This window comes from Ammospiza nelsoni, chromosome 6 (assembly GCF_027579445.1).
Source record: "Ammospiza nelsoni isolate bAmmNel1 chromosome 6, bAmmNel1.pri, whole genome shotgun sequence".
Classification (NCBI taxonomy): domain Eukaryota; kingdom Metazoa; phylum Chordata; class Aves; order Passeriformes; family Passerellidae; genus Ammospiza; species Ammospiza nelsoni.
This window is the reverse complement of record NC_080638.1, coordinates 47,721,007-47,746,861: the sequence shown is the minus strand read 5'-3', so window position 1 is coordinate 47,746,861 and position 25,855 is coordinate 47,721,007. Positions and strand designations below refer to the sequence as shown.

At 39.5% G+C, this 25,855-nt stretch overlaps 1 protein-coding gene across 1 annotated transcript in view; it reads right to left on the bottom strand.

Annotated features, from left to right (window-relative positions):
• Window positions 1–2,787: 2,787 nt before the first annotated feature.
• KCNK13 (potassium two pore domain channel subfamily K member 13) overlaps window positions 2,788–25,855 on the bottom strand; it is a 47,001-nt gene continuing 23,933 nt past the window's right edge. Inside the window, exon 2 of the mRNA XM_059474718.1 lies at window positions 2,788–4,398. Coding sequence (XP_059330701.1) covers window positions 3,506–4,398 — 893 coding nt within the window. The 3' untranslated portion in view covers window positions 2,788–3,505. The remainder of the gene's footprint in view (window positions 4,399–25,855) is intronic.

The following is a 25,855-nucleotide window of genomic DNA, read 5'->3' as shown; positions in this document are numbered from 1 at the left end:
TGTATTTTGGTTAGTACTAAATATTTCCTTTGAATGTAAAATAATTATAGTGTTCAATAATGACATTATTAAGTAGTGGCATAATGATAAGGTTATATTTCAGCAGATTACTCCATTAAGGACTTTCAGTTTCAGCCTGGCAGGCCGCAACCTGTAGTTTAACCCACTGATTTTAGTGGTACTCCTGACCTTTTAAAGTGCAGATGCAGAATCTTAATGCATCCAAGGTTTTCCTGTAAGCATTTTTGCCTTAAAACCCTCATCCCTATATCTCAATAGCCATCATGAAAATTCATGGCAGGCAATAGAGAAACTCAGTACTTTTGAAAACAGTTTTCTGTCTTGTTGACTGAGATTTTAGTGTTAAGCAATCTGGCATTAAAATTTGCACAGCTTTGAAAATAGGTTCCAAACTATTTCCTTTAATTCCTTATTGCTACTTTAAAAAGTAATGCAATAAATGTGGTGTTATCCATATTTTTATTGTAATTTATTTTCACACAGGATGGGCATTTTTCATCCCTGTGTTAAATCCTGCTCTTTTTTTGGTATGTGTACATCTGTATCTCCACTTGTTTTGCAAATTTAATATCTTGATATTAAACTATAATATTTAAGCTCATTATAATCAGAGCTTTTGGGGACTTCTCTCTTCAAGGCCTTTAGTAAAACAACTGTAATACCATGGGACTGTAGCCAGAAATTTCTTTCTCTGATCTTAAAAGTCTTATTTATCCACAGATATTCTCTAAGAATTCTACAGTCTCCTTGGCAAAGTTACCTCATTCAATGTTGCGTGTGGCTGCTGTAGGGGAACTCAATGACAAAGTCAGAGGTCTCTTAGTGACAGGATGATGCCATAGTACAAGATGGCACAGGGACAGAATATGCTGGTCCTTCATCTCTGACAATTGACATCTGTATACAGATGATTATTGCAGCTATTCCCTCGTTATCTTCAGTGGACATGACATCCAACCACAAAACCACTGCAGAGATCTTGCACCTGGCAGGCTTGGGCCACGAGGAAGGCAGTGCTTGAGTGAGCAAATGTCAGGGCTGATCAATGAAAACAGAGCTAGTGTACACCAAAGATCCCTCACAGCCTTGCCAAGTCTCTTGGATAAAGATTATTTATTAGTCCCTTGCTTTCATAACTATAGATGTTTTCAGACCTATTGAAAATAGCTGACAAAAATTCCTTTGTGGAGATGAGAAACCAGCACTGGTTACCAGAAAGAATGGAACAGAGCAACACAACTGTCTCGTGTCTTGAAACCATCTGAAGATCTTCTTAATGGTTGCTGAAGCAATAGTATAGGTTAAATCCTATACTATTTCTGCTAGTTGGCAGAGAAATACATCAATAACAATGAGATCTTAGGCTTACAGGAAATGAACAGATGTGTTTCTGAATGAATTTGGAAAGAAGGATACAGAGTAGTACTTCTCTGCTTTACAGCCAAGTATTTTTATTCAGTGAGATTAAGACAAAGAAGGCCTTGAGATTAAAAAAAAAAAAAAAAGTGTAACAGTGTAATGGATCTTGGGTATTATAATTTCATCTTAAATAGCTCAGTAGTAATTTTTGCTAAAACATAACCCCCAAAAAAGCCAAATAAAACTGCATTTCTCACAAAAGTTAGGTTTGGAAGCTGATTCAGATTTTTCACAGATGTAAATGTGAAAGGACTGTTAAAACTATGCCATTGCTGCACAGATGAGTTGACAGATATCAGAATCTGGACTTCAATTTGAAGCTTTCCTTGTAATTAAGAACAGCAGGATTTGACTTAAATCAGGATTTTTACCCCTAATAACGTCAAAAGAGGTTCCAATTTTTTCACTAGTTAAGTACATTTGTTGAATATCCTGGGTTAGCTTACTATATTAAAGGATTCCAAGCTTTTGTTTTCAAGTTCAAATATTGATAAAATTAGTATAAAAATGTTATTCTACAATATTAGAAACCTAAGTGAAAGAACTTTAGGCCAGAATGAAGAAAAATAATTAACTCCTAAAACAAATTAGACTGAAAAGGCAATCTGCATTGTTCTGTATGAGAGAACCACATAATGATGTTGTAAATTTCCTAATATTGCAGTATTCTGAAAGGCTTTCCAGCTGGAAGAAAACATTTAGTCCTGATGCATATACTACTCTTTCCAGGGGATGGGGTCCTTTGTGACCAGTTCTGCTTATTTACACTCTTGTATATTGTTTAGCTTTAATGTGTCGCAAGTTTAAAGGAGAACCAGGAATTCAGCCCAGTCTTCCTTAAATTCTTGCTAGATTTTATGCTAATTTAATTCAGTATTTCTCTAGCTACCTAACACAAAGGATGATTTCATTGTCATTTAAGATCACTTCTTTTCCTGTTTTCATGATCTTCTCACTGTTATTATTCTTCTCATTGAAATTTCTTTTCTAGTCATAATGAGCACTCAGAGCATTTCATTGAGAAAAACAAGGAATTAAAACATTTTCTATTTCCCTAATCAAGACACTGTCATTATTATCACTGAAAGCCAGGGAAACAGATGAAGAATGACAGAGTTACATGAAAGAGAAAAAGGACACTGCCAAAGTGATTCTGTGATCACAGTCATTTATAATAACACTCTGGATGCTGGCATAGCAATCTAATTGCATACTAATGCCTGTTGTGTAAACTCAGTTACTAGTTGCATTACAGATGCTGATGCTTCAGTCACAATTGAGGCAAATATGAACAGAAATTTGGAAAGTCCTTGATTGCTATTGTGGAATAATTCATACCACTTATCAGTGTGTCAATTTTCAATTTAATTTGACATTTTTGAAGCAGAAAGCCACAGTGATTCAACTCTAGAAGAAAAAGTATCCTTGGAAAAGAACCATGTTTTGAAAATGAAGAAAATAAAAGTAGGATAAGTTTTTATTCTATCACTTTTGACAGTATCCTATTATAGGAAAGACTAAATAAATTTTAAAGGCAAAATTATCTTCCCATTCACACTACAATAGCTCCAGAATATACCTACCAACTTTCATACTATTTTCCATTAAATTAGATCTGCAATATCACAAAGGCTGATTCATCTTTTGGTCTCAGATAAGTCACTTCCAGGAAACAGGCATGATGAGAGTAAGACAGAGAGCTCTAAACAATCTCTGAATTGAGAATGTGTTCAGTAGACACACTTGGTTTCTTCTCATCCCACAGATTTCTTATCTTGAAATCTGTATGTCACATAATGGAGAAGAACAGGACATAGAAATTTTATCTGAAGGCTAAATTAAAATCCTCCTGCAGTAACCTGCTTGAGGAGCTGGGACTGGTACAATGCAAAAACATTAAGTGACAGCCCCCAAAAAAGTCAAGAGGTCTTCCATCAGGAGGTATGCTCTTCACGTGATCCCACCCTGAGGTGGTGCTCTCTCCCTAGCTATTTCACTTGATTCACGTTGTTTCAATACCTGTTGAAATGGTTCACACAGTTTCACTGCTATTACTGTCATTATTTCACCTATCCACACTTGTCTCTGCCAGTCTGTTATTCATAATTGCCAGGGCTCCAACCCCACCAGAGAATCCGTTTTGCTTCGGGTTAGAGCTCATTTGCCTTGGATACCCATTAGCAGTTTCTGACAGCTGTTTCTGCATGATGGCCAGTGAGACTTTATTGGAGGCCAGGAAGTCTTTCATGGAGATCATCTCCCCTGACAGACGGCGTCCGTCCGTGTCGCTCTCGTTGACGCCGTCGGTCTCGATGGAGATGTTCCTCCGGCTGCGCACATTTCCCGGCATCACCACGTTCCTCCGTGAACGAAATAATCTTCTTTGGCACCTGTGGCAGCACTTGCAGGCCAATTTCTTTAATATCCAGTTTATGGACTGCTTGATGACTATAGAGATCACATTAAATAAGGAATAGATGCAGCACACCCCCATGAGTATGAAGACAAAGTTGCCAAAGCGGTAAAGGCCCTGGCTCTCGTACCTGACGTTCTGGCTACTGACCAGATCACCAAAACCAATGGTGCTGAAGGCCACAAAGCAGAAGTAAAGTGAGTCAAAGTAACTCCACCCTTCAATCGGTGTGTACATTGCAGAGGCACAGCAGGAAATGATGAGGGATGCTACACATAAAATCAGCATTACATAGTACACAGAGGGCTTCCAGCCCGCCAGGCTGTCCACCTCGGAGCTCCCCGAGCCCCGGCGGCTGTTGTGAGGGAGAACCCCTTTCCTCCTCAGCTGTCTCTCGTGGCAGGACTTCATCACGTAAGCTATGACCGTGATCAAGCGCTCCAGGAACAGGTTAAAGAACAAAATGGTCCCTGCACATCCTATAAGGCCGTAAAATATCAGAAAAATTTTGCCTCCAACGGTGGCTGGGGTGGTCATACCAAACCCTGGAAGACAAAAAGGAACAGTTGAAAAAATAAATCTGTAGGTGCCATGTTAGGACTTTCATCACATGCAAAATGGATGAACTGGTAGCAAATCTTCGTGGTACAGCTCAGCTTTGAGAAAAAATACATTCTCCCCAGATGTCACCCACTTGTGCTTGACTGAGTCTGAGCTGTAAGGGGAAGGAACACATGCCAGCATTTCCTCCAGAATCAGAATGAAACAAAAAGCAGAACAAAACACATGGACAGGAAAAGAGAGTTTATGGGAGTCCTGAATTTTGGTTTGGTTGCTAGGTTCACTCTTTCTCTCTTTGTGCTTTGAATTGCTTCCAGGCTTTGGGGTTTTTGCAGCTGCTGGTGCTTTTCTGCACCATGGCTCTGTCCCAGGGGTGGCTCCTGCCTTTCAGAAATCCATCTGCACCAAGTCTTTGGAACACAAAGTGAAATTTCTGAGGTTCACTTGACTCCTGGTAGTGCAGGAGGAACATCACCCGGCACTCAGCACCCACCGTAGCCTGGCTGTGGAAGCCCAGGCTGGGAGCACACACCAGGTGACAGCCCCTGGCAGGATAATCATGAGTGTCCCAGTAGGAGTTAAAGATGCCCTGCACCTGACTTTGCTGTCTGTCACTCATTAACAACCCCTTTTTAAATCAGCATTGCTGAAATTTTTCTATTTCTCTGTGTCCCACTCCATAGCTCAAGTCTGCATTTGGATCTTATCAAAAGTCTCCTCTGGTCTGATTCCCCGAAATGAGATTTCTTAGGCCAGAGGGGCTTCAGTCTACTCTCAAATATTTCCCATCCTAAAGCCTGAAATTAGTAATTTTGTTTTGGTTAAAGCTGTTGATAAGACAATCTTGTTTTAAAAAGATATTACTAAAGAATAAAAAGTTGTCCAGAACATCACTGAGCAAATTGGAGTAACACTCCTGACAAATCTTTGCTGGTGTTTTATTAAGATTATTAAAGGTCTACATAACTGACCAACTAAGCAAAAACATTTTTGTTGATAGGACAGAAAAATCACAGGATTTTTAATTTCTCTTTGTAACTATGAGATGCTAATTATGAAATAAACACGCTAGGCTCTGAGAAACAAAGGAAAATACAGTCAGTATCATATAGTTGTACTTCAAAGACAAGAAAAGAGACCATGTTTCCAACAGTGTCAAACTGCACCTCTCTTCCCATCACTTGGCAACCTGCTGCCAGCACAGATTCCTCTCTAACGCTGGCCCTGCCACACTGTGAAGTGTCAGCCCTCACTCTGAGCCCTCCAGCTTGAGCCCACTAACAACAGCTCCAGGCCTGGCCTCTCCAGGGTCTGCCCTGCACTTCTGCCTGCATCCACAATCAAACACCAAGTGGTTCTACAGAAGGCTCCAGCCTCCTCATTAAATTTCTGTGCTAGGGAGAGCTGGACTGCAGCTCTGTGGTGAGGAAAGCAATATGACAAGTGACAAACCACAGACAAAATGTTCTTCACGACAAGAACTTTTTCCTGTTGTTGCCCTTGGCACACAAATATTTCCTCTTGCTTTCCACCTTCCCTTTCTGTTCCATGGTTTGATATCTCTATAATTGCAGTTTTAATGCTTATTTTCAGTGCAGGCTGGCTTATACGCAAGTCATGACCTCCACCCTGTGGAGAGACACAAAAAAACAATGGACAAGAGGAATCTCAGCAGCTGGTGAGGTCTGCCCAAAGAAGCTGTGGGGAGGGAAGTGAGGGGCTGCCATGTCCCTGCCCCAGCCTGTTCCTTGAGAATGGAAGCAGCTGTAGGCTGGGCAGAGATGGAAAGGTGGGGAGTCCCTGGCAAAGGGTGAACAGCATTTTGGGACTGGCAGGCATCTCCTACAGCATAAAGCAAATGCCCTGGAAAGAGAAAGGCTCACGTTCCCAGAGGCAGTTTTATGCCTTTGGGCTGCTTCCCACAGGTCCCTCTCAGGATCCTGCCTCTGGCATCATGGCCAGAGCCTGAACTCCTCAGGCTGTTTCTTTAGCTGACTGGATCTTGTTGCTGGGTTTGTCCTGCTACCCACTAGCAAAGGCTTTACAAAGGCATTCAATTGGCATTCCAGGGAATCATGGTGAATTATGAATGAATGACTTAGTGAGCAAATAGAGCACCAATGTGACCCGTAGAGCCCAACAGCGAAAGAGCAAGAAATTACATTGCAGATTGGGAAGAAAATATAAAATGAAATTATGAAATCATATAAAAGAGGAAATAAAAGCAGTAGCTGACACTTGGATACTATTCAAAAGTACAAAATTGCTTCTTGTGATGAAGAAAAAAAAAGACACAACTGCAGAAAAAAATGCTGGTGATTTTATGGTATGAGAGAATGCTGATTAAGTTTAGTGATTTTTATTTTACAAGCTGGGTGATATTTCTTGAAAACACTGTTTCAAGTAGCAATTGAGATTGTAGTTAATCAAGTGGAAATCAGATCATTCTGAGCTGGGAAAATAAAATGTTTTAAAGGTTCCAAAAGTATTTCAATCAATTTGTTAGACATGTCTGCAGTGCCACTATTGATAGAAATGTATGACAAATTCTAACTTCACCAGCCCAGCAGTGAAGACAGCATTCTTAGTAAAAATTTCAGGATCTTATTTTGAAATCAGTATAATACTGATTTGCCTCTGTCCCATGATCCATTGACTTCTATAAATTAGTATGATCTTTCTTAATATTCAGCTGAACTGATCAAGTACATTCCTTAAGCTTCAATTTTTCTCCAAATACTGAGGTTTGGTTTTTTTTACCTCTTGCTTAAGCAAGAATTCTGGGGCTTTTTGGTGAATATTCATATTAATTCTGAATTTCTCTGTAGCAGATTTACTTTATTAGAAGCTGGAGGAAATTTAATTCCAAGTAGAGTTAGCAAAATTTTTCTAAGCACTGCACACCTCCTATGGAAAACAAATCTTTAGATTTTGTTTTGGCAGCAAAATTTCTGTTATGAAGTCTGGTACTGCAAAGCACTCTAAAATTCACCTGTGTGTTCAGATTATATTGTGTGGATATATTTAAAAAAAACAACTAAAAAGGGAAATCACATCAACAGTAGAATATAATCACTTGTCATTATTTCTTGAAGTTCTGGGTATAAATGGAGAAAAGTGAGCAGCTGTATTTCTTATCAATAGCCAGTTTGATAAGGACTGAGGTCCAACAGGAAGTTCTCCTAAAGCAGAATCCCCCAAGAGCAAACAGTGAATAATATCAAGCAAGTATTAATCTCAATCTAACAGTAAAAGATTATATTGAAATCAAACAAGAGGAAAAAGGCATCAACTGCCCATTCCAGGCCAATATTAGGTAATTTCATCTTTTCTGCTGCAAACTGCTCCAGTGCTACCAGCTGTTTTAAGTGTTTCTCATGGGTCATTACCCACACTCATCTCCCTCTGCCTGGTGACACATGGTTTGGCATTTTGTGTTTTAATTGTGGACGTCCTGACATTCACAGGGTACATTAATTAAAACTTCATTTCCTGAGGCAACCGGTGCCATGAACAAGTATGAAAAAAAGTTCATCAGTCCTAATCCCTCGTGAATGAAGCCTGGGGCGCCCCAAATAGCTTGGGTGTAGAGAGACTGGGACAGACAAAGAGATTTCACAGTCAATTTTAGATCATGCAATTGGGTCTTTCTATTGTTCTAAAGAATATCTCTCTTTTCTGATAGGTCTGAACTGAATGTATGCAGTTCACTGCTCCTACCCTTCCCACAAAGAGGAAGTAGGTAGAAAGAGGGGGCAATAATGAGTCATTGTGATGTTAGAAATATAAATCTCAACACAAAACAGATTCCAGTTTAGCCTACAATGAGAGCTCTTTGTGATGTTGTGTCTGTACTCCTAATGTAGTTTATATTTATTTCTTTTTCTCTGTCAGCTCAGTTTAGACACTCATTGGGGAAATGATGAATTTCCAGTGAAAAAGACAATGGATAATAATTGATAGGTGTGAACCAAACTAAACAGGACAAAGAGTTTCAACTGCAGTGAAAAAAAGATCAAGAAAAGTAACTAGTAAAGAGAAATACAGGAAGACTTAGATACCTGCAAAGATGCTGAGCCTCTTTTTTCAGACACATTCTGTACTGAACTTTCTACATAAGGATGTTTTGTGCTTCTAAAAGAGACAGAAGAAATAACTCTAACAGAAGCTGTACTTCAAAGGCTTAGTTGAGAAAATGTTCTATACTTTGCACTGTTCCAACAATGTGCATACTTTGGCAAAACTCACTTCTGCTATGATAACCTCCTCTGGTGCTCTCTGAGCAGGATAAGTACTCCTGACAAAAATTCTCCCTTGTAGAGACTCCTGTAAGACCAGCTAAAGGACTCTCAGATCTTGTCACATCACTGCCTTCATGACACTATGTCAGCAAGCTTGTAAAAGTGTCCTTTCCAGAAAGGAAGGAGGACATTAAGTCCTTTCCAGAAAGAGAAGAAAAAGACTCATTTCTGTGAAGACTTCCACTGTATGAGAGGCCACATTGATGGAAGGAGGCATGTGCTGTCACAGCTACATGATGGTAACAAACCTGCACTTAGGTCCAATTTTGATATGAAACAGTATCTTTAGTGCTGATGATTTTGCTAAGTCTATGCAGAAAAGCACACACATATGCATGCAGGCACCTCTGATTTCCCATCAGTGGATGATCAGCATCTGAACTGTGCAGCTGGCTGGTGAGACACACATCCATGCATGTTGTCTTAAACATTAATTTCAACATCTTGATCTTGTCTCTTATGAGGAAGGGAGAATGAGTTAGCCATGAAACTCTCCTTTAATGGAAAAATTATTTGACAAAACAATATTTTATCAGGACAGTCTGGGATATGGTATCATTTATTTAATTGCCAATGCTGTTTGATTGTGCAGATGGCTAAGTGGTGGGGAAAGACTCATCCTGCCCAGGGAGGCAGGGACACATGGCTATAACAGCATTCCTTTGTGCTCTATGCCTTCTGTTTCCAGATTTGTCTGCCTGAGCAACCTCTGCACCTCCTGCCCAGCATCTCCTGCTCTCCAGAGCTGTAAAACCTGGAAATGTCTCCAGGGCTACTTGAGCTGAGTCATAACTGCAGACTGCTGTGATGAGTGCTCAGCCGCTTGGAGACCTGGGACCTGCCCTGAGTGCTGCTGCAGCTGCTTCCATCTGTGCCAGAGTGCACCTGCTGTGCCATGCACAGGCAGGATGAGAGGGATGTAACCTCCTGCAGACCTCCTGGCAGGGTTCAGTCCATTCCAAAAGCACAAACACTGATGCTGGAACTAATGGTGTAGGATTTCTTGATGAAACAACACATGTATGAGATCTTTTTCCCTCTCTAACCTGTTTGGAGACTCATCACAGAGTGCTGACAGACAGCACTCTGGACACTGTTTCAGTGAGGCTGAAGATGATGATTTGAGGACTGCATGGAGGCCATGCTCAGTTTGTGCCGTCACTGGGGCAGGAGCCTTGTGCAAGAGCTCAGGCATAACATTTCTTTCCCTCTGAGAAAAGGCCACTTTCCCTTCTGTCACCCCAACCCTGTGACACAGGTGCAGGTTGGTGTCACACCAGGTGCGTGAATGGGACACTTCAGGGTTAGAAATAGCAAAACCTTGGGCTTTCACTGATTTGTTCTGCAAGGCATAAGAAAAACTGGTTTTGTGTTAGTGTGTGAGGCAAAGTCTCTATTTAACACAGCAAAGTTCAGCTCACAGAGGGTCATTGTTAAACCCTCTCTGGAGAGCTGGATGCCTGTTACTGCCCTTCTCTATCTCACATATGGAAACTGCATGTTCTGCCTTGAACAGAAACCCACCTTAAAAAAGTTTCCGATGTTAAGAAATTTAAAAGACTTAACCAGAAGGAATGCTAAAGGGACAATATTAAATGAACAATGTCATCAAAAAATCAATTTCAACAGACATCTTCATGGGTCTGTTGATAGTTCTGTAATCATGTCTGTGTAGTCCTTAAAGAATACATGACTGTAACTTTCATTATTGCAAGATTTTCACATAAGATAAATGGAAACCTTGCCATTCTGTTTTGTATAGTTAAGGTTATATTTTATTTAAAGTTCACACAAGGTCTTCTATAAGAAAAGTACACAGCCTTATTACAGCTGCTGTGTGATCACAAATTCAATCTATAAATGTTTTATGCCTACCTTCATGTTTCTGTTTATAATTTTTATGTAGTTTTTTATGCTGGAGGTGCTAGGTCTAGTGCCTTTCCATCACCCCTAGATAGATTTGTACCTCTGTACAGCTTTTGTGTTACTATAGGGATAGAACAAAGTTCAGTATTGAAATACCTTATTACTATTTTTGAACTTCATAACTTGTTGAACAGTCATTTAAAGGTTTGTATTTAGCCTTAAAACATATAAAAATTTATCTAATTAAATTATATATCTTGAATATTAAATAAATTTTTTGTATTTAAAATATTATATATATACACAAATTTTATTTAATATTCAATCATATTTTCCTTTTAGTATGTTGTATGAAAAGGCACTTGTGCCTGCATGTGCCTGGCTCCAAGACAACCTGAAATCCTGTGCTCATATGTGCTTAAGAGCTTCTGCCTTGGTATGGGCACAGTAATACTGACAAGTGGTAGTTCTGTGGACAAGGTTCATAACTGAAAAATATACAAAATTAGATCTGAGTCATATATATATACATATATAGAAACCTTCTTTTTTGTTGAATAGAAACATTTCTGTTGAATAGTCTACCTTACTAACAAATAGCAGTAACTTCAAACCATAATTCATCGTGGCAGGATAATAGTTTATCTGAATTGTGAATCTAATTAACACTGTTTCAAGGGTTTGTGTGCAGTCATTCAGTCTGTGTAAACATAATAACCCCAACTACCATGGAATAGGAACATAATACTGTGTACTCATTAAGCTATAAGTTCATCTACTCTAAAATTTTCCTTTTTAAATCATACAAAGCTGCCTGCATTTCAAGAATTTTCAAAGGTTAGTTTTAAATTGCTTATTGTTACTTTATTGCTGACACATACAGCTTTTCTCTGGAATAAAGTTTCAGCATTTCTTCTCATTTAGGGGTAAAACTATGGGAAACAAGGCAGGCTTTTTGGCCCCCTCAGGGGAAAAAAAACAAGTGGTGCCTGCTTGAATCTTCTTGGTAACCTGAGTTTGGGGACATACTGTTAGCAGCATCTCAGTGCAGGGGATTTTGTAAAATTAAAGCTCTTCCCTGGCTTTATATACCAACAATTTTAAGCAACAATGTCACTTGTGATTCAACTGAAGCAAAAATATCTCAGCTGTATTAAGCTCAAAAAAGAAAAGTAAAGAAAAATAAATTTGCAGTATTACAGACTGTAAGGAAGTTGGACACAGATAAGAACTTATTTTTGATAAGTTGAAGAAAGAGTATATGTGCAGGTGTGTTTGTGTGTGATTACATTTTCCTAACCAATTTCAAGCCTTATCTGGATGTCAGAGAGGAAGTTTGGTAACCATTGCTACCAGAACAACCACGTGCCAAGGGCCTCAGCAGGAAATAAAAACCTCATCCAGAAAATTAGTTTGGCCTGATGCTTGGATACATCAAACTAAAAGATAGATCAAAAGACCATGGCATAAAAACCAGTACAGATACAGCTTTAGTTTCTTGGAGACTGACAGAAAGCCCCAAGAAGTTAGGAATAAAAGAAAAAAAGTCATAGTACTCAAGCAGGTGCTGCAGGGACTACAAATATGAAGCAAAGCCCGTGAGGTCACACCATATAGAAAAGGCTGGTGGTATTGTGTGTAATAAGGATTTTGAAATATTCCATATAAAAGCAGAAATTAACATTGTAATTAAAATTTTAAAAACTGGCAGATGATGGCAGACAACATTATCAGACATTTCAGTGAATATTCATCACTGGACAACTGCTTCTGAAGAAATGACAAATCTGAGAGTGGTTGTGATGAGCATATGATGATAAATTTTGACTTTGGTTGTATTAACTCTGAAGTTTTCATCCATTAATCTGTGTCTCAAGAGCCAGGAGTTATGAAGGGGACAAAGGCTATTTCTCCTCTTTTTTTACATCTTGAAAGAAAACATTTATTCTGGGGTGGGAGGCACTGATGGATGGACACTTGGGGAAAAAGTCTGAGTTTTTCCAGCAATCACAGAATTACAGAACATTCTGGGTTGAAAAGGGCCTGCTAAGATCATCTCATCCAGTCCCCCTGTCATGGCCAGGGACACCTTCTGCCAGACCAGTTGCTCAAACTGTGTAAGGCTGGGCTTCTCCAAAGACTGTATCATCTACCAAAAAAAAACATTTTTGGCATCAAGTGCAAAAATGTCAAGAGAAACTTAAGATACCATAACAAAGGCAAAAAAAAAAAAAAAATCAAAGAGTTGTGACAATGGTAGAAAGCACAGTGAATTTTGGCTCAGTGAAAAGAGTAAGTCATTGCTGAAGCCATGTGCTGGCTTCAACCCACACAGCACCTTTGCTTTTGAAATGTCTGGTTCTTTCAAAATGTAAAAGGACTTGCTAGAAACCCTGCCCTAAATGTATTGCATATGTCCCTTCCTGTGAGGCCAGAGATGCTCTTTTAGTGACAGTTCTAAAGGTAAATGTCTATAAGACAAGCATAAATTCAGTGATCAAGCCTACTCACATGATTTTAACAGGTCCAAACATTTATGTAAAGCAGAGAGGCCATTTGTAAAACATGACAGGGAGGCTCAATACTCTGCTACTCCAAATCCTCCACAGTAACTTTGGCTTGCTGTGTAAGTGTTGTGCCATTGCAAATGTAAAAACACCCACAACACAATAGCTATTTCAAGGGCTGAATCTCTTCTCACCTATCTGGGTGATGATCAGTCCTGCTCTCTGTGCATATTCAGTGTCTCAGCATTTGCCTCTCCCACACAAACAGTTAAACAAGGACAGGACAGGCATGCAGAGGCGGGGAGAGCTGAATGAGATCTGAGATTATAGCAAGATGCTAGGGAGTAGTTAAAAGCTACAGAGCTAGGCATTTTCTGATATAACTGAACAAGTGATGGGCTATGGGCATCCCAAAATCAGACAGTAGCTAAGGTAGGAAGGGACCTCTGGAGACTGGCCAGTTCAGCCCCTTTGCTCAGCAGAGCCTCCCTTGCACAGTAGGTGCCCAGTTGGATGGGAATTCATCTGGAGGTTAACAGGGATCTCTGGCTTTCCAGTCAGATATTTATAGATTTGTGGAAATAAAAATCATACCTTAATAATGTCTGGAAACAGAAATGTTCACACATGCAAAGATAAAACTGCAGTGAAGCCTTTCAGAGGTAAAACTGTGAAACTATTTCTGAAACACTTTTGATTAAAGCTTAAATGGCCCATAATAGATTTTGACATCTTCATTCAAAGATCTTAATTAAAATTATTTATTTCAAGAAATCTTTCTTTACTTTCTCTCTGCTTTATGAGATTTTTCTCTGCAAGTGGGTTAACTGAGTTAACAGCTTTTCTTTTGTGAGCAATCACTGCACTGCTGTTGGAAGTGCAAGCCATTCTAGAGAAGCTCTCCTCTCTGCCTGAGGTAGCTCTCCTCTCTGCAGCTACTATTTCCAACAAAATATTTGAGAGCCCCTAGGGAAATTGAGCTCTTCTCTGGTGACAGTCCCTGAATAGAAATGATAAGGCTGAAAAATATAAGAGTAGAAACTGTGTGGGTGAAATGGCTGGCTGAACTTCTAAGAGGTTGCATGCACTCTGGAGTGCAGCACCGTGTGCTGCTCATTTTCTTGAAGCCTGAAGGTTGTGTCCTGGCCTTCATGCTAAGGAACAGGGACTTCAGAATGGACCATCTTTTCAAACATTAATGTTTAAAGAAGGAAACATATTTTAAAATGCACAAAGAGAAATTTATCACAAGAATCATCCTAGAGATTTCACATTATTTTGGAAGACAGCTTTTCCCAGTCTTTGGGAAGCTGTTAAACCCAGAAGCAGGAAGGTTCAGTGGTTGGCAGCTTATGTACAACACTCAGTTTTGTGAATACCCTTTACACAGATGTGGCCTGGTTTACTTGATACTGTTAATGCTGATCAGACTAATAACTAAATTTAATTAAATTGTTTTTCACACTCTGCTTATGAAAATACTGAAGCTGAGAAAGCTTTTACTAAATATGTTTATCCAAAACCACAGTTGTATTGCCTCTTCAACTCATTGAGTATTCTTCCAGAGGAAGAAAAAATGCCCAATTTACTCCAAACACAATCTACTTGTAAATTTAAAAACCCTTGAAAAAATGACAAAATAAAGTCCCAGCTCTTTATAGAAGTTTTGAAGATGCCACTTGTACTAGTAATAGGTTTAAAGGCTTCTAACTTCATAGTTCACATTACTTATTCCCCAGCTGAACAGCATATTTTGCTTCAGAAAAGAAGCACATAATTAAATAACAGGATTTCTGAGGACTCCAAGTGTCCAGTGGCTAACTGTGAAAAGAAATCTGAAAGTTTTGAGGCCATTTATCAAGTCATTTCTGCACTAGAAGGAGTCTGTGCTGTCTTTTGTCTCTCTATAATGGCTTCCTGGAAGCTAAGTCCAAAACAGTTTGCCATACATGAAAAGGCAAGAATGTTTTGATACAGCATATAATGTATATACTGAAAAATAGGTACAAAACCCTATGCCACAAAGGATTCTCTTCTAAAATAAAAACTTGTTAGTGAAGTACTTGAAGAGACAGAGCCTATCAGACTTGTGAAAGAAAGGTTTTTGAACTATACAGAAAAAAATCATTTAGACAAGAGCTGAAGAAATTAATGCTTTCAAAGTCACAGTGAGTTTTCTAACAGGTAGAGAAATAAGTCACATTCTCCAAATGAGTTTTAAATGAAGAGGAAAAGATTATGCTTTTATGTGCAGTTTTGAAAAAATTCTCAACACATACAATGAAGAATGATGCAGACAGAGAAAAATTAACCCTTTTTCAGCAGCAGAGGCAGACCACAGCTGCCAAACTCCCACAGGTGAAAAAGATAGGAAAAACCCTAGAACCAAAACCACACCAGACTGTTGCCAGGAGTATAACATGACTTAAGCGTATATTAACATAAGAATGTTGAATGACCAAATTAGATGGTCCAGTACAAAAGTATTTTGTGAAATAACAAAAGGATTAAAAAATTGGCTAGCAATTATTCCAAAGTACTTTGCTTCATCAAGGCTATTAGAGCTCCTGGGGTGCTGATACTTTAATGAAACTGGTGGTCAACCATGGTTGACATGGTGATGCCACATTTTGCTGTGTGCTGCATTGCTACCTTCCAGGACCTTTGGGAACACCTGCAAATCTGTATCACACATACTGGATTTGACAAAACCCACCACTGTCCTTTCCTTTCTGGCCTCCTATGAAATGAAAATTGGCTGAACTACTTTTTCCTCAGTGTATTTATATGCGTGTGAATATATTTGTATATATTTAAAGATGTGATTTTAAAGTTTGACTTTGAATAAAATTTTGCTTTTCAAGTGTCACAATGAATGTTTTCTAAAAAATGGTTAAAGAAAAACTAGCAAAAACATAAAACCACTCACCAGCTGTTTTGCAGTCCCAAGAGTTATGTTTTGCTTACAAATATGACAGTAACATTCTTTACCAGATGTATGTCTGGGCTTGCTAAAATTTGTTTTTATATACTCTTGATATCTTTATGGCTTTATGATTTATCTTTTTCAAAAGCATTGCTAATAGTTCTCCTAACAGAAGAACTAGAATGACAAGCTTTAGATAATTCAAATGACCACTTGAGAGGGAGATCTCTGCAAACTTCATGAAGTTCAGCAAGGCCCAGTGCAAGGACCTATGCAGGTCAGAGGGATCCCAAGCACAAACACAGCCTGGGCAGAGAATGGATGGAGATTAACCCTGGGGAGAAAGACCTGGTGGTGTTTGTGGATTAAAAGCTCAACATGACCTGGTGACTTGTGCTTGCAGTCCAGAAAGGCAACCAGATCCCAGGCTGCACCAAAACACATGTAACCAGCAGGCTGAGGGAGGTGCTTTTGCCTCTCTGCCCTTGTGAGACCTCACCTGGAATGCTGTGTCCAGCTCTGTGGTGCCCACACAAGAAGACAAGGACCTGATGGAATGAGCCCAGAGGAGAGCCATTAAGTTGATCACTGGGCTGGAACACCTCTTCTGGGAAAGCAGGATGAGAGAGTTGGGGTGGTTCAACCTGGAGAAGAAAAGGTTCTGGGGAGACCTTACAGCACCTCCCAGTACCTAGAGGGGGCCTACAGGAAATCTGGAGAGAGACTTTTCAAAAGGGAATATAGGGACAGGACATGGAGGAAAGGCCTCAAACTGAAGGAGAGCAGGTTTATATCAGATATTAGGAAGAAATGCTTTACTATAAGGGTGGTGAGACACTGGACAGGTTACCCAGACAAGTTGTGGACTCCCCATTCCTGGAAATATTCAGGGCCAGGCTGCATGGGGCTTTGAGCAACCTGGTCTAGTGAAAACTACTCTTTCCCATGGCAGGGGGTCAGAACTAGATGAGCTTTACGATAATTTCCAACCAAAATCATTCAGTGATTCTATGAAGTGATAAATCCTTCTGATTGAGAAATAAAGCATCCAATGTTGTCCAGTATTAAAAAGCATTTAAAGTATCTAGTGGAAAATCAAACATAAAATCCATCCTTGTTTGAACATTTAATGGCTATTCTGGTAGAGCATGCATAGTTCAGGGAAAGAGGAATGAAGATGTTTTCATGAGTGAATAGCAAATTAAACCCCATCCATCTGAGTAAATGGGCACTGACAGGTGAAGATATGAAGATGCCCTGCCACCCTAAAAAAGTTTTCTTTTGTGTAAGATCTGTTATTGCCCATATAACACCAATAATAAGGTGTCACCAGACAGAAGATCTGAATATACTTGAACAATCTTTGGCTAGCAATGGCAGCTGTTTCATGTGCGTGTTATAGCCAATTCATGTTCTCTTCCTTCCATCCTCTGATCTGCAGTTTTCAACATCAGGACCTTTTCAACATCCATTTACAAGACTCACAACCGACAACATAATGTTTAAAGGTGAAGATGTGTTAGCAGACCTTCTACTGCAAACAGAACTCACAAAAACCCTGACACCCGGATTCAAGAAGTACCTCAGGAACTGGTCCAGCTGCTTGACCACCTGTGAGTCATTACCACATGCCCCACACAGTATCTGGCAGTGCAGAAGATCCAGCAATACCTTCACCTCCTTCCCAAATCCTGCTAGGGGTGCAGCTCATGGATTACCATGTCTGGTTAGAGCTTCATTGAGGAGGTGACTTATTGGAAGTCATATTAATTTCCATTTCCATGTCTAGTAAATTTGTCTTGAAAAAGACCTGCTGCTGGACAAAAGGTCCAAAAGCAGAGAAGATACCTTCTAACATCCACATCCAATGACTGTGCATGCTGAGGGTACACCAGGGGAATGGACTTATGAATTTGACCAGGCTTGCATTCCCAGATAGCATCTCCTCCTGCTGCTGTTGGAATGGCTAGGGGATTAGGGAACCATTGATCTGGCTTTGTTGGGAATTTTTTTTAGTTTTTATAGGAACTTTGCTTCCCTGCTAGCTCTGTGAGGATTTCTGTTATTCCAGCTCTGCTACACATTCTGTCCTTCCTCCCTCCATCTTCCCCTTTATTGTTGGTTTAGATGTCATATTTCTGTTGTGTTCCTTAGCAAAAATTCAAACTTAGAAAATCCTTTTTACCTTGCTTCATTACTTTAAAAAGTACGTATATTAGAGAATAACTACTATGAAACTTAGAAGCATCTCATTAATTGGCTTCCAGCATTTCATAGAGATTAAACATGACATACTTACTGACACAGTAAAAACCAAAGACATGAGGGAGGCTGGGCTGACATCATGCATATGATTGAATTTTGGGTACCTCCTCCCAAACAAGTTTTTATGTGAGAACCAATCTGTTCTCATAAAATTATTAAGGGATATTAGCAGACCAGATTTACTTTACTGCATGTCAATTTAAATTTGAGAACAAGATTCTGTAGCTAAAAATATATAGTTTGAATGGCAAATTACTGTATTTTCTCCCTACATTATCAGAGTACATATTTCTCTTCAACACAAAATAATCATGACTACATGTATTTCAGTTTTATTCACAACTCAATTATGAAAACACAGAGTGCTCTGTAGATTACCTCCCACATGTCTTGCCACAGCTGAGGCCTTGGAGCTTGTGGGGAAGAGGATGTGCAGTTCTTCCACTCTTGTCTTTCTACAAAACATTCACAATTTCAGTTTAAGACTTTGCCATTTTACCTTGGAACCATTGCATCTGAGGAGTTCTCTGATGATTCAAGCAAAGATACCATTTGCTTTGCAGCCCATTCAGCACATGGAATTTTTTTTTTTCAGGGACGTTGTTCACCTCAGGTTTACTGAAAACATCAATGCTTACAGTATATTACTTTTGGTACATTAGAAAATGCAACTTTAAAAAACCCCAAAATTCCACCTTTTATATATCACCATAAAAAGCACCCTTTTAAGGGGACTGTACAGTTATGCTTCTTTTAGTACAATTTAATATTGCTTTATTTGTTCTACTCAGTAAATTCTGAGGTTTTATTATGGTATCCCCCACTTAATTTTATTTTAAATAGGCTGAAGTGACTGTTTTTAAACTCAGCAGTGTGAGAGCAGGTAATTCAGCATAGTCACAAATTACTGATGTGAGCAGTGCGAGGAAATGCAGATTTATTCCAGTGCTGTACAAGTAAGCACATGCCAACAGTCTACTCTTCCTCAATACCATGATTCCAACTGGTAGAGCATAGATATCTTAAAAAATGAAACGTGCTTTACTACTTGGCTTGTAAAATGTGTACACATAATTTTAAAACTCCTGCATTCCCCATTTTACACAACCCTTTGCAGCAGTGTTCTCTTTAGAGTGAGCCAAAGCACACAGTGCTGCCTGTACTGATCCCCAAGAGCTGGGTCAGGCACACAAACAATTCAACAGGCTGAACAGATGTAAAACCTTAAACCATGGGTTCACTGCTTTGACTAGGAAGGCATCTTGTGAGTAAGCTTTTCTGACCACTGCATTGGCAAAAGAAAATCTAGGCTCCCACTACTGTTTCCATAAGCTTCTCCTCCAAGATTTACACACCCGGTGTCCATTTTCCAAGTCTCTCTAAAACCCATGTTCTACATGACCAATAGGGAATTCACATTCAGTTTGAGAAGCTATAATATATTTCCATTTCACCATCTTTATTAGAGATCTGCCAAACACACTTCCTTTCTAATTTGTATTTGGTCATGAGAACAGCACTAGTTGTAAGAACAGTAATAGTATAACTCCCTCCTGTTAAGATAAGTTAAAGGTAATGCACACTAAATAAGAAAATGAAGGCAGTATTACCATTGATGGGGGGCAGGCTCAAGGATTTTGAAGCTTCAATGCCCAGTTTTGAGCTGCACCACTATTCTGAATAACAATATACTAGCTTCAGCTGTTCTTGGTCAGAGACCTTGCCACATCCAGCCTCATTACTGCTGTTGCAGTTCTGCTATTTGGTTAAATGGAATTTGTGTAATCTGATGGGTCAAAAGCTACAGACCAATGGTTTCACAAGAACATGTTGGGGATGAGGGAAGAAAAGAAAAAGAAAGCAGAAGGAGCTTGGAGTGAGGATAAATGACCTGATGTTGAGTGCAGATCTGAGTCCAAACATCCCAACTCCAACGTTGAGAGACTGGGATTTGAATCTCTGGGAACAGACTTGAGAGACGCTGGCTCTGTATCAGCACTGGGCACCTCATACCAAATCCTTTATAGTTTCAGGTGATGGCAAATTTGAGTACAGAACTCCAGTGGATCTCACTGTAAGTGGATCCCACCTACCAAGTTCTGCTTGAGCCCTGTTGCTGCAGTTCTGCCAGCAGTGCCATATCAATGCAGAAGTTGTCAGATACACTGATAACAAACTGTAACTTTCTCAATTTACACTGAAATTTGAGAAGAATTTATCCAGTGGCCATGGCAGCAGAAGCAGCTCTTACCCACTTGACCCTGGCACTGGCTTGCTCGTGCCAATGCACCTATAGCCTCACATTGATCCAAAGGAGAAGTTAAAAATCATAGAATGACTTGGGTTGGAAGGGACCTTAAAGACCACCTGATTCCAATCCCCCTGCCAGGGCCAGGGACACCTTCCACTAGACTGGGTTACTCAGAGCCTCATCCAACCTGCACTTGAACACTTTCTGGGATGGGCCATCCACAATCTCTGAGCAACCTGTTCCAGTGCCTCACCACCCTCACAGCAACAAATTTCTTCCTAATACCAAACCTAAACCTACTCTCTTCCAGTTTAAAAATGAACCTTTTGTCAGAGTATTTTTAACCAGTTCAGTCTTGATCCAGCTAATTGCACAATCCCATAAGAAGAATCAAGATGTAGGAGAGGAGTGGTTCTGAATGTAGAAGGGGTTTAGGACAATGGGTGCAGCACTGACTCTAAAGAACATCAGGGACAGGGTTTTTTCACCAGGTCCTAGTAGGTAAGTGATTCATCAAATGCTGGATATGCCATCCTCTCATTCCTGGAAACTTGCTTTCTGGAGGCATGTTTGCTTCACTCCTGCTTGCCAGAGGAGGCCCAGAGAGCTGAGCTCTGCCAGTGCTGCTGCTGGCACAGGAACTTTTTAAAAAAATTTTTAATTTTTTTTTTTTAACCATCAGGGAAATTCACATTTAGGTTCTTTTAGAGGAATTTAGTTTCTCTTGCACAGTGTGTGACAGGCATTTGTACAAGCCAGTTTAACCTGAACAGTTCAGCTGTCCAGGAAAAGAGCAGGTTACCCTCCCATGCAACCCTCCATTGAAGAAAAATTTTCATTCCTTCCATTACCACAAAAAGTAGCAGAAACAGCTATTATACATCTGAGTTTAAAAGCTGACTTATCTCCAGTTCTTTTACAACTGTATTTAGGAGTGTAAGAGGGACAGGTCCGTGTATGCCACCATGCCTCAGCTGTGTAACCTTTCCATGACCACAGCAGTGAGCCAGAAAGCTCGCTGAAAGCAAGGTAACAGGTAAGTATGGCAATGCTACTGCTGGAAACCTGTGACAGCGTTTTTCCTCTGTGTCCTTCAGTCTTTTCCTCCTGTCCTCTCCTGTGGATACTGGTGCAGGGAAACCAGGAGTGCAATACAGCTGCTTCCATCCGAAAGGCGACCTGGACAACCAGATAATTGATTTTTCTATGTTAATAATCCACCCAATTGCTGTTTCCTTTCTTTTCCCAGATCCAAGATAAAGCTTAAATTATCTTGCTTGCCTGTTTTATTTTTCCTTAGGCACTTCACTGGCCCAAGTCCAAGCCATTCAGGAGGAGGGGGAGAAGCTAGGACGTCACACAAATAGCCTTCTTTGGGACACACTTGTTAGGATTAGACTCCATCCACATCTGCTTTATATGATGGCAGTTCAGCTAAATCAACCTTTTTTCAAGTACGGCAAATTATTCACTTCTTAACAAACCCAAGAAAGACAAAAGTCTCCTGGGATCTTATTCAGCCAAACATTAGTCACATGCAGCTTTGGGTTTCATGCTTTATTTATTTCTAAGACAAGAAATTGACTGCAAAGATTAACAAGAACTTATCCTGAAATTTGCAAGGAGGTCTATCATATCATATTTTATTTATTCTTCTATTTCCCAGAGGATAGAATATAGCTCTCTGAAGAAGTTATAACTAAATAGTCATTGACTGTTTCTATTTCATTGCACTTTTTCAATAAAGGATGATTTTATCCAAGTCAAACTCCAATAAATTGAACTAAATCACATCAGAAACTGATCCACATTTTCAGGTCTACAAACATTTCCCATTATCATTAAACAGGCACAGTAAAAGTCTGCGAGCAGCTTAGAGAAACCTGAGACACCTTTTAGGTAGATGTGATTCTACCTGAAGACAACATTCAGATCTCCTGCTCCTATTTTTTCTCATATTTGATACAGGCATAATTTGCTAGAAATAACAATTTCACATTCTTCACATTTTAAGATTCTCCTCCCTACTATTTGTGTGCAGGTAAACTAACTGGAACACTGCAAGAGATAATTACAGCTCTGTACACAAAATACAGAAAGAGCAAGATCTCACTTCAAAGCAGATGCACAGCACGTGCACACCCACAGATGAAGTGCTGTGTTTAGCATCTGGATAAAATGCAATATTGACACCAACAATTAAGAAATAATTGCTAACGCTTCCCACTGCAGAACAAGTGAACAGTTCCATCAATGCAAGCTTGGTCTTGCCAGTTTAAAGTAACAAGATGCAGGAAATTGCCACATTTACTATTCATAGAAAGTTAAGCAACTCTTCATGGGCTATGGATACTTTTGAGTTCTTTTCACACATTCTAAAATTTCTCTTTTTCTGACAAAACTTTCTCCTGCCTTCCAGGATGAATCCCACTAAGTGTCAACAAGCAATATTGTTCTGCTATGAAGGGATGCTTGGGTTTATCTTGACAGAAATCAGAGCCTTTCAATGGAATGTGCACAGATGGCGTGTGGCTTATGCCTCGAAAAAAAGTGAAGACAGGAAGCACGAACTTGAGCTTTTTAGAAAGAAAAGCACTTGTTGATGGAATGTGCAGCAAAGAGGCAGGTGTGCAACGTGCACAGTGAGGTGGAGTCTCAAAGACTTCCTGTTGAGCTTCTCACCAAAATATGAATGACTGAAAATATTGTCACTACTTTCAAAAACTTGCATATTTGCTCAGTTTATCCTATGGTGAGGAACTTCAGGCTTGAAGCTGTGACAAATTGCAGTGCACGGGTCTTTGCTTCAAGAAATGAATCAACCAATGGATGGCCATTCAATCCCACTGATAATTCTTCTCTGCACTTTAATTACAATGGATGGATCTGACATTTTCTTTCAGTGATACAGAAGTCTGATATTCTGTGCTCTTTTTTTTTTTACTGGTTTAAACCAATCCTGATAGAGTTATAATTGGTTCTCTCAGAGATAACTTTTATCTCTACAATACAAATCAAAAGCAACTCAAGGATTTTTCTTCTTTATTGTTTGTTACACAGTCATAGACTACTGAAAGTGAGAAAAACAAGAAGAAGAAAGTGTTTCAGTAATTGCCATCTGTAGCTCTTTGGAGGATTTTTTTTGGTTAGCTTGAAGTTAGAGAAAGTGAGTTCTGCTTTTACATCTGGGCAGATAATATTTTGGCTGCAAATACTACAAAAGTGATGATTATAAAATATTTCTATTAAATAATCACTATGTCTGCTACAATAATGTGTTTATCAGCATATGGAATGGTAATTTAAGGCTAGAGTAAAACAATAGACTAACATTTTTTCTATTTAGACTTCTATTTTAGAAGCTGGAGAGAAATACCTGCCACAGAGCATCTTCTCATGTAGTTTGACGCAGAGATATATCGGAGGAGTCACTTTTCCCCCATGTATCATATGAAGTTCAGAAAACATGACAAATAAAAAAGGCAAAAACTGTTAATGTGTGAAAGGAAACACATTATATAAGATGGGAGATTATGTTTAAAGCAACAAAACTGTTTAGATTAAGAAAAATAATAGTAATTTACTTGGAATTATATCAATATTCTTGCTGTCAATACTTCTTGACATGGGAAAGTAATGAAATTTTCAGCAGGAAAAAGAACCCCTTCTTAATAAATTATAAATGAATCAATCTCTGTCAATGCTGATGGACAAATTCTGCCATAACTCCAGCAGCTGAAATGAAAGAAGTACTGAAAGTCTAAGCTGGTCAAATGATACAAACCCAGCTGCTAGACTGGCTGTATCTAAAATCACTTTTCAGTTTCTCATGCAGGCACAAAAGGATCACAGCCCCCTGCTTTTTCATAGCCTCTAGACTTTTCTTAGAAAACTAATCTCATGATACCCTATTATTTCCATTAGTTTTTCCTAAAAATTTTATCTTCTCTCTCTAGTCTTTGTATATAGCTTGAAGCAAGAAAGACAAAGCATAAACTCGACCAAGGGTGAGAAACCTGGTCTCTGTAACATACTTCAGGTGTCTTATTGAAGAAAAAAAGACGAAGTGCAAAAAAATCAAGCAATGAAGCAGGATATTAAAGACAATCTGTCAAAACAAATGTTTCAGTGCCCCCACATTATTATTCTCAAACCAGGTGAGGCACAGAATTTCCAAAATATTTCCTAATAATTTTAAACATGTATGGGGTACATGAAAAACCCATTCCATTAGCTCAAGTGTACAAATCCCCTGCATTTGGAGTAAAATCTTGACTTGGCTGAACTCAATGGCAAAGAATCACTTAGAAAACTGCAGAAGCCAAAGAAATGATGATTCACAAGGCTTTCACACTGGTATTTGCTTGTACTTTTCATAACTCAAATATTATATTCCATTGGAATGGAAATGGGATGCATACTCTATTGTGATTAAACTGACTCTCACTGCAGTTATATTAGATAATTGAATGTTTGCCTAATTTGGCAGATGTTTAAAACTAAGACAGGAAAACCAAAGTCTATCAGCTAGTGGTAAAACTTTGACTCCCTTTTCTTTTAACAACTTACAGCGCTAATTCCTTGACTAAACAGATGTACCAGGAGTATAAAATAAGTGCTTATCAGAAAAGCATAGTAAAGTAGTAAAAGCAACAAAACCACTTAAACTCCCAGCATCTAACAAATTCTTTCCATTGGCTGACCTCTAATTGACTTCCCATGGACAAGTTACTCACCACGTGACTGCACATCCACAGCTAAGGCTGCCCTGTGCTGTAGGCCAAAGGCCATCAACAGCAGTGGCCTCACATCCTCCTGGCCTTTCCCACACTGCAGCCTCCCTGACAAGGCAGCGCGTTAACCCTGCCGCCCAGTCCAGGCGTGTTGGCCACTCGTGTGCTGCTCCCCAGGCTAGCAGCACCCGAGTACTGCTGCACTTCTGAGAGAGGCCCAGGCACAGCCAGCCAGACACTCTGCCTGCTACACAGCACAAGGCAGTGTGCCCAGCATGGGGGCCCCTTGTCACCAGCTGGAAAAGATTGGAAATGGCATGAAATAAAGGCAAAAGTGTGTTTTGAGAACTACATTCACTTCACCCCTCCAGTGCTACTGGAGTGTTTGGTTTCCCAGGGAATATAGATATGGCATTATGGTGTTTGCATGCCCAACATGGTGTTTCCCACCTCTGAAAATAGCCAGCTAACCAGTCTTTGTAAAGGGAAGGACTGCTGCCAGTTGCCTATGAGACAATATGTCTATATCAATTAGAGAGGGCTATTTACACAGCTTATAAAATGATTAACTCTATTTTTATACATTCTCATC